Source organism: Rhynchophorus ferrugineus, unplaced genomic scaffold (genome assembly GCF_030347505.1).
Source record: "Rhynchophorus ferrugineus isolate W39M unplaced genomic scaffold, kcgeb_rfMv2 rfM7, whole genome shotgun sequence".
In the NCBI taxonomy this organism is placed as follows: Eukaryota; Metazoa; Arthropoda; class Insecta; order Coleoptera; family Curculionidae; genus Rhynchophorus; species Rhynchophorus ferrugineus.
In genome coordinates, this window is record NW_027472586.1 from 13474267 (window position 1) to 13492862 (window position 18596).

Genomic DNA, 18596 nt, shown 5'->3' on the forward strand with positions numbered 1-18596 from the left:
AAATATTTTCATGAGGAATAAGAATGTATTAAGCCATATCTACTGTACTATATTATGTTTTATTATGGAGATATAAACAAATTTCACTATATAATAAAGTATATTTGTCAGCTCATTTAAAATGATACTAATATTTTAATCATGTTTGTATTCTCCTGTAAATATATGCTTTTAAATGTTTTCGTGGCGATTACGAATTTATTATGCCATAAATATTGTATTATATTTTTTTAATATTGATTAGTAAACACATTTCATTATAAAATTAAATATATTTGTCAGCTCATTTAAAATGATAATGATATATTTGGTCTACAACTACATTATTAGTATTGTCTACTCATCTATTAGAAGCTTCATGGACTTTTTACAATTTGTGTTATATGATAAGGTAATAATAAAGCAATAAATAGGAACAAGAAGAACAACAAGAGATATGTATTTATAAATAAATTACAAAAGTAATAATAAATAATCTTTTGGACTATTTATAAGATTTGAAGCCAGCTTTATACTCTTAAGAGAGACCGCGGAAACACTTTCAAAAAATTTTTCCGGACATTGATAGTATGCCTTCATTGAATATTTTTTACTGGAGGTGTTCAATTTCAAAAGATCTATTAGGAAAAACCGATCATTATTTCCTTAACGTATATATTGCTTTAAATTTCGTACAGACGCTCTATGCTGAAATATGTCTAAATATGAAAAAAAAATTATACTTTCAGAAAAGCATAAAGGTAATGCCCAACAGCAGATTTGGTTTGGTTTTGATGATTTGAATGAAATTGTTGAGCATCCTAAGAGCTTGCGGGATTATTGAGAATTGTGTAAGTAGTTGCTGTATGATTAAGGAACATTGGAGGCTGTCTTATTGATAAGTTAATCCATTTCATTTAATATGCCCGTTTCAACGAGTGACTAGTGAACTGATAATCGTACTATTTAAACTATTGATAAATAAATCAAGGCAACGTAGAAAAGACTGAAATTTTCGAAAAGTTTTTTAAATATTTACTAAATACTAACATTTAGTTGGAATGAAAAACGAGACCCGAACAACTTTTTGAAGAAATTTCCCGTAAAATAAGATCCAATCTGAAAACAAAACTGAAATGAAATATTTATCGCCCAATATAGGAAGTTTCTATCGTTTTGACCAGGCATTTTAAGGCAACAAGGAAACTTCTTGACATTACGTTGCACTGAAAGTTTTACAAACATCCTTTCGGAAGAAATAACTTGGTTTCACGAACTTGGAAAGACTGCTTTGTTTTATGAATTATATTTTCAGTTATATATCCAGCGACTCTCTATATATAATAAATTCAATTTTGAGTTTAACTATATCGAAAAATTTGATGTTGCAGGTTTTATATGAAAATTTTTATTGAATATTTTTACACAATAATATGACACCTAATAATAGGTAAATACTAATGTCAGAACTTTCACAAGAATATATTATAATTACAGTATTTAGTGTTTAATTTAGTAGTAAATAATGCCAATTTAGAGTGACAGCAGTGAAGAGGATAATTGGTGAAGTTAAACCTACTAGCCATCTAATTCAAACACTTTCAATGTTAACATGGAAGCAGTGCATGAGCTTATAGGTGAAAGTTCAGGAATATCAGTTCGGTCTCTAGGTTAAGAATTGCAAATTTCAAGAGAAACTTAATAGTGTATCCTTAATAAATATTAAGGATAGCCGGACCTACAAAGTTCAGTTGACACAAGAACTAAAGTCTCCTGACAATATTTAGCAAAATTTATTACATTAAATAGAATAGAATTGAAAAGAATAGAATAGATTATTGAACAAATTTATTAAAATTTTGGTTAAAGTCATCCTAGAAGTTGCCATATTCATTTTCATAATAATTGAGAATTCCCACGAAGAAGGCTTTTAGTTAACAAACTTTTTAGGCACTCTATATAAATTATGCTACTGCTGTTTTACTGATTTTCAAAAATATTTTCATATTTATACCATAATTATTCTGGCTGATATAATACATACTACGTATTGTCAAGTTCATTTTTAGGCGTTTAATGGCTTCCTACTATCTTCTATATTTACACTTTTTCTATTTATGTATAAACTGCGTCATTGTAATCAATATATTTAAAGATCCCTATATTATTCACAGGCAGAGTTTTCCAACAGTGAGAAATATTCACCGGAAACACAACGACTAATCGATAGTACAAATAGGAATCCTATGCAAAAATGTCAAAATTTGACACTAGCTGAACCGGATTCATTCATTACCAAACTTTATTCACGTTTATATTTTCATGCAAATGTATTCTTGTAAATATTTTCATGAGCAGTAAGAATTTATTAAGCCATATCTACTGTACTATATTATGTTTTATTATGGAGATATAAACAAATTTCACTATATAATAAAGTATATTTGTCAGCTCATTTAAAATGATAGTGATATTTTAATCATGTTTGTATTCTCCTGTAAATGTATGCTTTTAAATGTTATCGTGGCGATTACGAATTTATTATGCCATAAATATTGTATTATATTTTTTTAATATGGATTAGTAAACACATTTCATTATAAAATTAAATATATTTGTCAGCTTATTTAAAATGATAATGATATATTTGGTCTACAACTACATTATTAGTATTGTCTACTCATCTATTAGAAGCTTCATGGACTTTTTACAATTTGTGTTATATGATAAGGTAATAATAAAGCAATAAATAGGAAGAAGAAGAACAACAAGAGATATGTATTTATAAATAAATTACAAATGTAATAATAAATAATATTTTGGACTATTTATAAGATTTGAAGCCAGCTTTATACTCTTAAGAGAGACCGCGGAAACACTTTCAAAAAAATTTTCCGAACATTGATAGTATGCCTTCATTGAATATTTTTTACTGAAGGTGTTCAATTTCAAAAGATCTATTAGGAAAAACTGATCATTATTTCCTTAACGTATATATTGCTTTAAATTTCGTACAGACGCTCTATGCTGAAATATGTCTAAATATGAAAAAAAATTTATACTTTCAGAAAAGTATAAAGGTAATGCCCAACAGCAGATTTGGTTTGGTTTTGATGATTTGAATGAAATTGTTGAGCATCCTAAGAGCTTGCGGGATTATTGAGAATTGTGTAAGTAGTTGCTGTATGATTAAGGAACATTGGAGGCTGTCTTATTGATAAGTTAATCCATTTCATTTAATATGCCCATTTCATCGGGTGACTAGTGAACTGATAATCGTACTATTTAAACTATTGATAAATAAATCAAGGCAAAGTAGAAAAGACTGAAATTTTCGAAAAGTTTTTTAAATATTTACTAAATACTAACATTTAGTTGGAATGAAAAACGAGACTGGAACAACTTTTTGAAGAAATTTCCCGTAAAATAAAATCCAATCTGAAAACAAAACTGAAATGAAATATTTATCGCCCAATATAGGAAGTTTCTATCGTTTTGACCAGGCATTTTAAGGCAACAAGGAAACTTCTTGACATTACGTTGCACTGAAAGTTTTACAAACATCCTTTCGGAAGAAATAACTTGGTTTCACGAACTTGGAAAGACTGCTTTGTTTTATGAATTATATTTTCAGTTCTATATCCAGCGACTCTCTATATATAGTAAATTCAATTTTGAGTTTAACTATATCGAAAAATTTGATGTTGCAGGTTTTATATGAACATTTTTATTGAATATTTTTACACAATAATATGACACCTAATAATAGGTAAATACTAATGTCAGAACTTTCGCAAGAATATATTATAATTACAGTATTTAGTGTTTAATTTAATAGTAAATAATGCCAATTTAGAGTGACAGCAGTGAAGAGGATAATTGGTGAAGTTAAACCTACTAGCCATCTAATTCAAACACTTTCAATGTTAACATGGAAGCAGTGCATGAGCTTATAGGTGAAAGTTCAGGAATATCAGTTCGGTCTCTAGGTTAAGAATTGCAAATTTCAAGAGAAACTTAATAGTGTATCCTTAATAAAGATTAAGGATAGCCGGACCTACAAAGTTCAGTTGACACAAGAACTAAAGTTTTATGACAATATTTAGCAAAATTATTACATTAAATAGAATAGAATTGAAAAGAATAGAATAGATTATTGAACAAATTTATTAAAATTTTTTTTAAAGTCATCCTAGCAGTTGCCATATTCATTTTCATAATAATTGAGAATTCCCACGAAGAAGGCTTTTAGTTAACAAACTTTTTAGGCACTCTATATAAGTTATGCTACTGCTGTTTTACCGATTTTCAAAAATATTTTCATATTTATACCATAATTATTCTGGCTGATATAATACATACTACGTATTGTCAAGTTCATTTTTAGGCGTTTAATTGCTTCCTACTATCTTCTATATTTACACTTTTTCTATTTATGTATAAACTGCGTCATTGTAATCAATATATTTAAAGATCCCTATATTATTCACAGGCAGAGTTTTTCAACAGTGAGAAATATTCACCGGAAACACAACGACTAATCGATAGTACAAATAGGAATCCTATGCAAAAATGTCAAAATTTGACACTAGCTGAAACTGATTCATTCATTACCAAACTTTATTCACGTTTATATTCTCATGCAAATGTATTCTTGTAAATATTTTCATGAGCAGTAAGAATTTATTAAGCCATATCTACTGTACTATATTATGTTTTATTATGGAGATATAAACAAATTTCACTATATAATAAAGTATATTTGTCAGCTCATTTAAAATGATAGTGATATTTTAATCATGTTTGTATTCTCCTGTAAATGTATGCTTTTAAATGTTATCGTGGCGATTACGAATTTATTATGCCATAAATATTGTATTATATTTTTTTAATATTGATTAGTAAACACATTTCATTATAAAATTAAATATATTTGTCAGCTCATTTAAAATGATAATGATATATTTGGTCTACAACTACATTATTAGTATTGTCTACTCATCTATTAGAAGCTTCATGGACTTTTTACAATTTGTGTTATATGATAAGGTAATAATAAAGCAATAAATAGGAACAAGAAGAACAACAAGAGATATGTATTTATAAATAAATTACATATATAATAATAAATAATCTTTTGGACTATTTATAAGATTTGAAGCCAGCTTTATACTCTTAAGAGAGACCGCGGAAACACTTTTGAAAAAAATTTTCCGGACATTGATAGTATGCCTTCATTGAATATTTTTTACTGGAGGTGTTCAATTTCAAAAGATCTATTAGGAAAAACCGATCATTATTTCCTTAACGTATATATTGCTTTAAATTTCGTACAGACGCTCTATGCTGAAATATGTCTAAATATGAAAAAAAATTTATACTTTCAGAAAAGTATAAAGGTAATGCCCAACAGCAGATTTGGTTTGGTTTTGATGATTTGAATGAAATTGTTGAGCATCCTAAGAGCTTGCGGGATTATTGAGAATTGTGTAAGTAGTTGCTGTATGATTAAGGAACATTGGAGGCTGTCTTATTGATAAGTTAATCCATTTCATTTAATATGCCCGTTTCATCGGGTGACTAGTGAACCGATAATCGTACTATTTAAACTATTGATAAATAAATCAAGGCAACGTAGAAAAGACTGAAATTTTCGAAAAGTTTTTTAAATATTTACTAAATACTAACATTTAGTTGGAATGAAAAACGAGACTCGAACAACTTTTTGAAGAAATTTCCCGTAAAATAAAATCCAATCTGAAAACAAAACTGAAATGAAATATTTATCGCCCAATATAGGAAGTTTCTATCGTTTTGACCAGGCATTTTAAGGAAACAAGGAAACTTCTTGACGTTATGTTGGACTGAAAGTTTTACAAATATCTTTTCGGAAGAAATAACTTGGTTTCACGTACTTGGAAAGTCTGTTTTGTTTTCTGTATTATATTTTCAGTTCTACATCCAACAACTCTATACCTGTAATAGATTTAGTTTTGAGTTTAAGTATATTGAAAAATTTGATATTGCAGTTTTTATATGAAAATTTTCATTGAATTTTTTACACTTCAATAATATGACACCTAATAATAGATAAATACTAATGACAGAACTTTCACAAGAATATATTATAATTACAGTTTTTAGTGTTATATTTAGTAGTAAATTTTACCAATTTAGAGTGACAGCAGTGAAGAGGATAATTTAAACATTCAGAAAGACTGAATCAATTAGTGAAGTTGAACCTACTACCCATCCAATAACAAACACTTTCAATGTTAACATCGAAGCAGTGCATGAGATTATGGGTGAAAATTTAGGACAATTAATTCTTGGTAAGAATTACAAATTTCAAGGAACACTTCATAGTATATTCTTAATAAAGATTAAGGATATCCGGATCTACAAAATTCAGTTCACATAAAAACTATAGTTTTTTGACCATGTTTAGCAAAAATTATTTCATTAAATAGATTAATAGAATAAATTGATTAAAATTTTGGGCAACGTCATCCTAGCAATTGACATTTATTGCCATGTTCATTTTCATAATAATTGACAATTTCCATAAAGAGGGCTTTTAGCTAACCAAGCCCTGTAAACGAAATTTGACGTAAATTTTTGGGCACTCAGTACTAGTTATGCTACTACTATTTAGCCATCCTTCAAAAATAATTTCATCTGTAATTGTTCTGGTTAATATTACTATATATCCATATAATAGAAATTACGTATTGTCCATTTCATTTTTATTAGTTTAATTGCTTCCTACTATCCTCTATATTTATACCTTCTCTATTTATATATAAACTGGGTCAATGTAATCAATAGATTTAAAAATCCTTATACTCTTTTCACGCATAGATTCTCAAAAGTAAAAAATGTTCACTAGAAATAAATCGAAGAATAGATATTACAAATACGACACTCGTTTATTCATTACCAAACATCATTTACGTTTGTATTCTCATGCAAATGTGTCATGAACTTCTTATTGTTTATGTTATATGATAACATAGCAATAAAGCAATAAGCATAACATTACATATTTATATATAAACTAGCTGACCCGACAGACTTCGTCCTGTCAAAAAGATTTGTAATGTGGCAGTTTTTGTGCCTACGTATTTTAAAAAATTCTCCTGAACAGAACCATCACCCTGGTGATAGGGCGTTGTGAATAAAAAATAATTAAATAAAACATATATAAGGATTGAAAAGTAAGTAATCGCTTTATTGTTAATCATGTGAATCATAATTATTATTATTATTATCATTGTAGTGCTTTGTGGTATACGATGTTCTTTGTTTGATTACCTGGCGCATAGATAAACAAATCTGATGGTTTTCCAACACGGGAACAGGCAACATACAATTGACCATGTGAGAAACATGGGTTTTCTAGATTAATACCACAAACACTTAATGTTTGCCCCTGGGACTTGTTTATAGTCATAGCAAAAGCAAGCCGCACTGGAAACTGTAGTCGTTTAAACTCAAATGGCACATCAGTCGGAATCATTGGGATGCGCGGTATGAGAACATCTTCTCCTTTATACTTTCCTTTGAGTATAGTTGCTTCTATCACATTGTTTAGTAATTTTTTTATTGCTAACCGTGTACCGTTGCAAAGACGCGGTTGGTTGATATTTCGCAACATTATAACCACCGATCCAACCTTTAATTGAAGATTGTGAGGTGGCAATCCTGGCAAATCCAGCGAGTTTAAAAATTCCGGTGGATAGTTGACTACATCATCTTGATTAGTAGCCGAATCAACTGATTTATATATCCTCAATTCGCCTGTAATTTGTTCTTGAATTTTGAAATTTAATTCATTTACATCTATGTTTTTTGCAGCCAGTATAGCTCGTTCGCTCAACCAATCATGGTTTCTGTAATTTTGAGAAACATCTGGAAACACCTTCTGAATAAGTTCATCTTTTGATCGAGTTAACTGACAAAAACTTTGAGGAAAGTTAATGCAGCCAGTCAACATGTCTATAGGAAATTTGCCATTACCAATGTCAATGAGTTGTTTAGAGAATATGTTTCCAGATTGGTCATTTTGCAACTCGACACGCATGTTCTTGCTTAAATGAAGTACTTTGACATGTTTCCACAAATTGGAGGACTTTAGACATGCATTGAGTTCATCAGCTGGCGTTGATCGTGGAATCACTGGCAATGTTTGACGAAAATCTCCTGCTAATAAAAGCATTGCACCACCAAATCGGTTATTATTGCTACGTAGATCTTTTAAGGTTCTGTCTAAAGCCTCCAAAGATTTTTTATGTGCCATCGTGCATTCATCCCAAACAATCAATTTACATTGCTGCAAAACCTTTGCCATTGCAGAGTTCTTCGAAACGTTGCAGGTTGGAGTTTCATTGCTTTGCATATTTAATGGCAATTTTAGTGCTGAATGGGCTGTTCGACCACCTTCAAGCAAAGTTGCTGCGATTCCCGACGAAGCGAGTGCAAGTGCAATTTTATTTTGTGAGCGAATTGTTGCTAATATTAATGAAATCAAAAAAGTTTTTCCTGTACCACCAGGTGCATCTAAGAAGTAAATCCCTCCAGTTTCATCATTTGTTACTTTCATAAGAGTTTCAAATACATACTTCTGTTGTTCATTTAACAGTGGAAGATTTGTTTGAATTAATTCTTTCAAAGCGTTGAGATCATACAGTCTTTCTCGATGCAACTCTTGGTTAAAAGCGTCATGCATTGGACGATTGGGCGCGGTCAGGCCTAATTGAATTAATAGTTTGTTTGACATTATCAAGCACATGTCCTCAATTGAAATCAATGCTTCATTGTAAATTTCTTCACTGATTTGTATATTTGGATTTCCCATTCTATTCCGTATTTGATACAAAATATCATCACACATATAATCTTTGTACTTCATCCACAAATCAATTGGGTTTGATGGGAAGCATGTAGATATGATTATAGAAAACAATGTTCGTATTTGATGAGCGTGTGATGATATTACAGCATCATTGAGAGTTTGATCCCAATGAGCGTCATTTTCAAGCAATTGCAAACGTTGACAGGCTTCTCTGTAGGATCCACACAATTCACCATCAACAGTTCGTAATTGTTGGAATGATGTTGGGCCACGTACATTGACTAATAGCAGTCGTAAATAAAAACATTCATCATTGCTTGGATGTACTGAATAAATCCGGCCAATCGCATCGGTGGAATATACATCTGTATATCCTGGAACTGGTTTTCCTTGTTTCCGTCGTATAAATCTCCTTGAGGATTGATTCCAGGTATAATATTTTGGCATTTCAGAATATAGCAATGTTTGTGCGAAATCATCGTTTTGGCATGTCTCAAAAAAACTGGTTAATGTAGTAGATGGTGGCTGAGCAGCTCTTTGTACTGCGTTCTGTGCTGTAAAATACACTCTTTGTCCATTTTCTAAATGTACAGCTAAGTGAACAACAGAAGGGTGTCTCTCATGAATAGGAAAAGAAAATATTCGCCAAACTGCTTCATTACTGCTAACATAGCGGCCCATTTGGTATTGGGTAACTTCATCATTAGAATTCTCTGCACCAATTCCAATCACAGCCATATCACTCCCTTTGGTTACATATTTGCAAATGTATTTAATCGATTTCACTGAATGGCAAGATTCAACGTTGATGTGTGCTTTGAATGTCTTTGATAAAATGGGTGAATATGGAACAATCCAACGATTATCTATTTCAATATCTTGTTGATTTAATTTGACAATTGTTGATTTTCCATTGTCTGCTGTCGATCTGCGACGATACAATGGATAACCGTCATTACCAGTAATTGTTTCCGATATTAATGTCCGTGGATATCGATTTGAACATTTACCATCCATCATACACGGTGAATTTTGATTAAGAGTTCCACAGGGACCATGTATCATGTTTTTGATAACTACCTCATGCAATCCAGGATCTACTTGTACATTAGGGATTTCAGCTGATATCACTGCATCAACTTCATTTGGCCTTATCTTTTCAACCAACCAAATCAAAATGTGTGCATGTGGCAATCCTCGTTTCTGCCACTCCACAGAATACATCCAGCAGCGTGTCTCACCAAACACACTATGTTTTACGATGAAATTCATTAAAGATTTCAACTTTTGTCTAAAGACTCTGGCTGTAATATCATGACGATCAATGGGTGATTGCCCAGGGAATAACTCCTGCTTAATTTCTATCCATTGCGGATTGCATGTAAATGTGATGAACAAATCTGCTGTACCATAATGACGAACATACGACATGGCATCTTGAGCATATTCGTGCATATGCCGAGGGCTTCCGATGTATGTTGCTGGAAGAATAGTCATCCGACCGACATTCTGTGCATTTCCATCAGTATTAATCGCATCTCGAAGGTGAATATACTCTTCAGATCGGAGTTTGGTTTGATTCAACCTGATGAATGTTAATCTCTCCGTTTCAATTTTAACATACATGTCAACAACATATTTGTGATATAATCGGCGACATTTCAATATGTGATTATCTTCATTTTCCCGAATCATTAGGCGGTATGAATAATAGTTCATTGAACTGACTTTTTTGTTGGTTTCAGAACCTGTAAACAGATTTTGTTTTAATAACATTCAAATATAAAATTAAAATACATAATATAGTGACTGAGATATTATCGCCATAGCTAAACTAATATTTTAGTTACCTGTAATGGGATTTATCATTTTTATTGAGAAATCGTAGCCATCTTCACCTTGCCAAAATATAATGGGATATTGCAGTGCATCATATGAGCGGTGTGTTTCCTTTATACGTTGTAATTGATCATTCCGACGATGTAAAACAATATCACGGGATTCCAAGTTTTCTCCAACTACAACGATAGCAACTTCATCAATAGTTGGTGCATTAAAACGTCTTGTATGTTGACCTGCAGGTGTTTTATCAGCTCTGATTACAATTTTGTGATTATCGGATGGCATCAGATCCAGGGCAGTTTTAAACAATATAATCAATTGATTGCGTTGATGAAATAAATTTTGTAATTGTTCTACAATAGACCTTTTTACTAAATTGTTATGTGCACAACGCAGATCAATTTCTTGTGGTGAATTGCCCATAAAATAAATTTGCAGGAATTTGTTGTCGCTATCTGACACTGGTAACAGTGAACCTGCTCTGTGATATATTTGCCCTTGTATCTGTAAATAAAAAAAATATTATGGTGTGGTATAAATTAATGGATTGTCAGTGATCAAACTTAAATAATATTTGATCTTAAAAAGTATATATTTAGTTTTAACTAATATCTATCAATTATAAAATATAATAAAAGTGTCACTGAAACTGAATCACCATATAATATGATGACTAATTGATATATTTCGTAATGATTAAGAAATTGAAGATTAGTAACACATCTTAACTTTGGTGACAGAAAATTTTGTTCGCTAAAATAATTATGATTAACTGCTATAATACATACCTTGAAAGTTGGCATAAAATTTTCCCGAACTGCATTTGTTGCCCCAAATGAAGTCATTTGAAAGCAATTGTTATATTGTTGGATATGTGTCAAAAAGTGTATAGAATCTGTTCCTATTCCTGAAACCAATGAGTACAATGGTTCTGGTGGTGGATCCAATGGTATCAATTTCACTTTACCATTTGCGCAACACAATCCATTGGCTTCGTTTTTGTATTTTAATGCCTTACAGTGTGAGCAAGCCAAGTTCATAGAACCAATAACAACACATTGGTAGTTACTGTAGTCAATTGACACATCGTAACTGAAAGCAGCTCGATTCAATGATATCCGAATTCTTTCACGTTCATTTCCGTCGTCACGTTCTTTTGCAATACGATTATATCGGTAATTAGCTTGGTTTATAGCATTTCTGGTTCTTCTACCTAAATTGCTTCGTCTTATAGGAGGCATATCAAATATAAATTATTTTTTCACTAATCACGAACTAAACAAACACTAACTAACTAAACACTCTGCACAAAACACGATATACGAATTTGTTTCGTGTATCACTTGACAATTCATCTGTCATCTGTCAAAAGTCATCTGTAACAGACAACTTTTTTTTTTTAATTTGATATGACTTGAACTCAAATCCTTTTAAGCCGTACGAATTGTTTTATTTATTTAAAATTTGAATTAAATTTTAAATAAATAAAAAATTTTAAATAAATAAAACAATTCGTACGGCTTAAAAGGATTTGAGTTCAAGTCATATCAAATTTAAAAAAAAAGTTGTCTGTTACAGATGACTTTTGACAGATGACAGATGAATTGTCAACTGATACACGAAACAAATTCAAACAAAAAGGGCTTTTTTTAGGGTTTTTCCAGCAATAATTCTAATTTTTCTCGCCGTAGAAACCATCCTTGAACTTCAACGAACATTTTAAAAAAAGATTTGGCCAAATTGGTCCAGGCGTTGTTGAGTTATGCGCTTACCATCACATTTTGCGATTCATTTTTATATATAAGATAAAACACAAATGCATAAATAAATAATGGGATGGAGAAAAAGTAATTTAAGTTTTTTCGTGTCTTTCAAAGCAAACTTATCCATATATATTTCAAACACCAGGCAATGATATGTGCATTTTTTATCCAATGTAAATCTCATCACGCACCTCAACTAAATCCATCCTCAGCTCATGCAATCTCTCGACTTTAGCCACTTTATGGAACTTAAATCAATATACTGTTTTGTTAATACCTCACACATATTCAATTTCAAGTCAAAATCTACCGATTTTTAATAATTCGAGTTTGAGAATCAATGTAAAATAGTTTAAAATTAAAATAGTTAAAATATCCTTATATAAACCAAATATACGTTTTAAAGGAAACGTAGGAAACGGAATAATGGGTGTAGTAAAAAGAAAACTATTACTTTTGTATACAATTGAAAGCTTTATTTAACATACTTAAAATGATCTGATGTAAGTCAAACATGCTCCGTTTTGTAGATAACTTGTTACTACTTTGAAGGTATTTCTCTAATGTGTAACTCTTCAACAAAATCCCCTGTAGCTATTGTTCAAAAGCGGAATTTTTCACCATTTTCGCCGTAGGCAGGAATAGATAGCATGAAATTAAGAGTTTGGCGAACAGCTCATTATACAGGGTTTCTTGAAAACCAAACAAAACCTTTCTGGTGATTTGTTTTGATTGATCTTTCTAAATGGTTCCAAATGGTGCATATTTAACTTCTAGATGGTAGAAATAGTACCTACATAACGTTAGAACTTTGCAATATTTATGTTTTTGTCAGATTTTTCGACAGTTGATTTACTAGAGGATAGAGTATCATTGACTTCAAAACGAGGGAAACTAAAGCTGCTCTTGATTGGATTGTTATACAGCATCAGAACCATAATGCTAGCTTGCGTTTTCACCTTTACCGAAGAAAAATTAGAAAATATACCGCATACTTATTAGTGTCTTTCCCAATTTTGACTTGAGTTCAAACAAAACTGAATCACTGACAAAACTGCTAAATAACTGTTTTAGTAGGAAAACTGACCCTTCTAATGCCATCCACTGTTTCTATTTTTTAGAGCGCGATATATAATTTATTAGTGTCACCTATTGTAATACAATACAAGTATAGGGCTTACATATAAATATAAAGATTAGGACGAGGCTTGAACTAGGTGTGCTGTGCGTTGAGAGAACATCAGATTTTTAATATTTTTTTTCAGTATCAAGACATTGTTCGACATTTTGAGATATTCTGTTTTAGGGAATTATATGGCTCGGTGAATGGAGGTAAAACGAAATGAAGCAGATATGGTTACATTCTGTAATCGTCATATATTGACAAATAAAAATATAGAAAATACACTAGATAAAAGGGATGGCACCGGTGTTACCTGAAGATGAGGCTTGGGCAGTCGATGGTGGCACGTCTGAACTGAACGATGATCAGTGATTGAATCATTCAATCTACCCTTCAATAATATTCGAAATCAATGTCTCGGGATTACCAGATCTTCGTAGACTTTTACTAGCTGGCTCTCCGCACAAGTTCGACATGTGGGATAATATTTTCTGAGTATTCTGTAGATCGATGTTCTAGGAAATAATTCGACATGCGTCAAGATCGTTACAGTACTTTCCTGTCTGAATTTTACTTACAAATGTTAATAAAAATATAAAAAAAGTATGCAGTATAAAATATTAACTACAAAGTACTGATATATCAAAACCGAGATAGGAGAAAACAAAACTGATTTATAAGATTTGCAAAATTGAATATCTCGACGTGTGAACATTTTGGAACCCTGGTACGGCTGTCCATATCTTTCGATTCTAGAGATACCGTTGCTTCATCGTTGCTTTGGCATTTGAATGTAATATATGGACGGCGTGGAAAATAAACTATTTCTCGATCAGGACTCCATAATTGCCGCTGTGGGATTCGTTGTTTCGATGACGTGGTAGCTTATATTGTTCGACGACGCGACGTTGACAGTTGTGGTACCGCGGCGAAGACTTGACTAATCGTCATCGTAAAGTTATTTATTGGTAAATAAAAATAAGGAAACTAGAGTAGACAATAGGGATGGCAGCGGTGTTACCTGAAGACGAGGCTTGGGTAGTCGATGGTGGCACGTCTGAACTGAACGATGGTCAGTTACTTAATTTTTTTTAATTTTTATTTAATTATTACATTGTTACTAGTCGTTTCCGTCTAACCTACAATTTGTCATTATGATAACTTAAATCTAGGTATATAACTAGGAGGACCCATCGACTCTAACTCGGTCTCTGGTGAAATAATGCTAATACATGTCACTGCTGTATTTTTTATTATATGCACCTCACTACACAATATTATACAAGATCAGATGTTTTGATTCTTTTGAGTCTGTGTCCTTTTCTGGTGATATCGAAAAGCTGCAATACTTCAATATTCTCATGAGAATGGAGTCTTTCCTCATACTCCCTTGCAATTCTCTTAATTTCTTGAATGACTGTGGGTACTTGAAGGTCTCGATTTAGGTAATCAGTCCTATAATATTTGGGTGCGCCCACAATACCTCTCAGGACTTTGTTCTGAAAAAATTGTATTTTATTTATGTTAATATTTGCAGATCATCCCCATAATTGATCTCTGTATGTCCATATAGGTTTCGGTATATGGTTATATAATAGCAATTTATTATATACTGGTAATTGTGATTATCATCCAATTAGCCAGTACATTTTCCTATATTTCAATTCCAGTTGTTTCTTTTCGTCTATATATGCTACTTCCAGCGAAGTTTTGCGTTGTTGTTATATGGAATGGTAGTTTTATTTAATGTTATTAGTACCTGTACGGTCCGTTTATAGGTAAACTGCATATATACAGATTGAACTTCATCAATTCTCATTTTCCAAATTTGTGTCCAATTACTTATATTGTCACTTGCCTTTTATAACTTCCTCAGCAAATGTAGCTATTGTAATATTCTCCATTTGTGGTATATCACAAGTGTAAAGTAGATAAAGCATTAGTCCCCAACAATTCCTTGTGGTACACTTGCTTTAGATTCTTTTATTGTAGAGTAAGCTTCTTCTTGTTTGACTCTAAACACTCTGGTGGTAATGTACGATTTTAGTAGTTCGGTGTGAAGTTTTGGTAGAATTTTCTGTAGTATATGAACAAGGTCTTCATGCCAAACCTTATCGGAGGCTTGTGGTACATCTAAGAATATAGCTGAGCATACTTTTTTACTTTAGTAGGCTCTTTCTTTTAACATCTGTTATTCTGTGGATCTGGTCAATTGTTGAATGCTTGTTAATAAACCCAAACTGGTGTGTTGGTATTTGGTTTTTTCTCTCTATTATGGTTACTGAATGATTCAAACTACCTTTCAATAATATCCGAAATCAAAGTCTCGGGATTGCCGGATCTTCGTAATCGTTTATTAGTCGGTGCTGCTGGCACCCGGCACGTGTCCAACATCTGGGATAATATTTTCCGGGTATTTTGTAGACCGCTATTCTAAGATGTTAAATTCGTTATGCATCAAGGTCGCTACACTATATTCAACAGGAAATAGTGGTCTCGCCCCTGTGGAGGTAATAAGGTAAGTATAAATTTTCAACAACTTCGCCTCAAACAAGTATGAATAGACATATTCCCCGAGGAGACGCTGCAGTTGACATTCTAATAAGAAATTTCCTGTCAACATCAACTCCTCCGCCATTCCTTAGATCGTAACTTCTGGTCATATCCCTAGGCAGAAACGTCATTAATTTATAATTAATTTCGTAAAGTTTTTAATTAATATTTCGAATGGAGCCGAAATACTTCCCCTTCAATCGACTTTACTGTCAACAGAAACGCCTTTAATTTGAACCAAATAATCTTTTAATCATTGTGGTGTACAGAAAAAGTTTCTTGTTAATGAAATTAATGGGTCTCTGCTGTTAATTAGTTTTTAAGGAAATATTAATGGTTATATATTTACTTCAATTAATTTAAATTTACGTCCAATAATTTTATAATTTTAAACGTAGGTTTAAATTTGTTGGGCCCATAATTAATTACAATTTGTGAGGAAATTGTAGATAGATATTATTGAAATTATACAGTTTATGATTTGAATTTGATTACATTCCACATTGCTAAGTAGCTGTGACAATATTTTTATAGATAAATTAATATCGCGCATTACTATGATCCTACATTTGTATAATAAAACTTAAATAATAATAATTTTTAATGGAATACAAAGTTTGAAAATAAAATATGTACCAAATAATCGTTGTAATAACTAAATAAAAAAAAACAAAAACCTTATTTAACCTATCTACTACACGTACTTTATATTATATTATATACACACAATTTAGCTTAATACCTACCTAAACCTATTTATATATTTACAATATTATTTTAACTACTACCAACTAATCACTTTGAAGTCGATACGAGCAACAAATTAAATTTGTTTGTTGGTAATTTAATTTTGTGAATATGGACACAAAATTGTATTCTTATTTTTGCATTTTCTGGGTTCGGCACCGACATATAACTGATCAGTTGATAGTAGTTAAAATAATAATATAAATAGATACATAGGTTGAGGCAGTTATTAAGCTAAATTATTAAGTATTACAATGAGTAGGTCAATTAAAGTGCATTCCATATGAGGAAAAATAGGAATAAAGAAACAATGAAAGAAAATAAAAAATAACAAAAAAAAGCCGTGCCCCCCGCCGGGAGTGGAACCCACGACCTCCATGCCGAAGTCTCTCAATATTTCTACGGCTTATCATATGGTATGGTTAGTAAAAAAGCAAACTGAACCACTTTGGTAAGCAAACTCGTCAAGGGTATAGCGGTCCCATTCCTGTTTTCGTCATCAGCTTACCTAAATAACTTCAAAGTATATAATTAGTTGTCTGTACGTCCCCATAATATTTAAAGAAATATCCTAAGAAATATAACTCCTAACCGTTCAGGAGTGGCGTCTTCCATCACATCAGCTCAGCAATAACATTATACTCAAATATCTCATTATTTTAGATAAAAAATATGTGAAAACTTGGAGGATGGGACCAATGGGACCACCTAAGAAGTGCACTCGAAAGTGAACTTTGGAAATCGGTTCACAATTGACGGAGAAATCGGTGAACATACACAAAAAATATACAGTTGAACATATAGTCAATTCAAAATAGCAGTGACACGGGAGACCTGTCAAAATATCTCAACGTTACCACTGCTACTCTGTGTTTTACTACATTTTGGCTCTGACATATAACAAAATTTTAATATAATTGAACAAATATTCTATTAAATATAATTTATTTTAACATCATAGTACAACAAATGCATTTATTATCGAAGAACTCAAAACTACAACTAATTATACAGCTACAATAATTTATAGGTTAGAGTTGTTTTATTATATATACATTGAGTTTTTCTCCACACTAGCATCGACAGGGTTCTTGACGCGTTTTTGTATGGTGGTATTTGTAAGTGGTATCGCCCGAAGGCCTAATCCACATAATTAACAATTGTATATCTGAGTAATATATTTTACTTTCATTAGAGAGCATTTTTATGTTTTACGTTTAGTTCTTGTTTCTTTCGATGCATTGTTTCCTTGTAAAGTCATTATGATATTATTATATTTCTCTTTAGCTTGTTCTGTTACTATGTGTATACATCTTTCTTGATAAAACTACATTTAATCAATGCATTCTCCTTAATGCGTTAGCCATATCTACAATATGCTACTCATACATGTTCATGTATATTCTGAACAATAACATACATTCTCATAAAGCTTTCATACTATAACACAATTCCCCACAATTAAAGTAAATTATCACCCTGACTTGGTAATCGTCAGCATTGAATCATAAACCAACAATCATAAAGTTTTATTCAATCACTGTCACTTTCAAAAACACTAATCAACTTAATAGCCGACCTGTTTATTTCCAATCGATTAAAAACTTGCTCAAGATTCTAAAATATGTCAATTTCTTCTTCAATATGTCTGATCGAGCTCATACAAATTAAAGGTGTTATTTTCGACAATGCCTCTTTCTATAAATCCAGACAATTTTTGTTTGAACATCCTCTT

General features: G+C 31.4%; 2 protein-coding genes across 3 annotated transcripts in view; one reads left to right on the forward strand and one right to left on the reverse strand.

Moving 5' to 3' along the window:
* The window catches only part of LOC143199935 (uncharacterized), a 240421-nt gene that overhangs the window by 139829 nt on the left and 81996 nt on the right, over window positions 1-18596 (forward strand). The window lies entirely within an intron of this gene.
* LOC143199565 (uncharacterized) lies at window positions 7190-11190 on the reverse strand. Its single transcript, XM_076409453.1, has 2 exons — window positions 10684-11190; window positions 7190-10581 (listed from the first exon to the last, which is right to left on the reverse strand). The coding sequence occupies exons 1-2, from the start codon at window positions 11096-11098 to the stop codon at window positions 7250-7252; spliced, it is 3747 nt and encodes a 1248-aa protein (XP_076265568.1). The 5' UTR covers window positions 11099-11190; the 3' UTR covers window positions 7190-7249.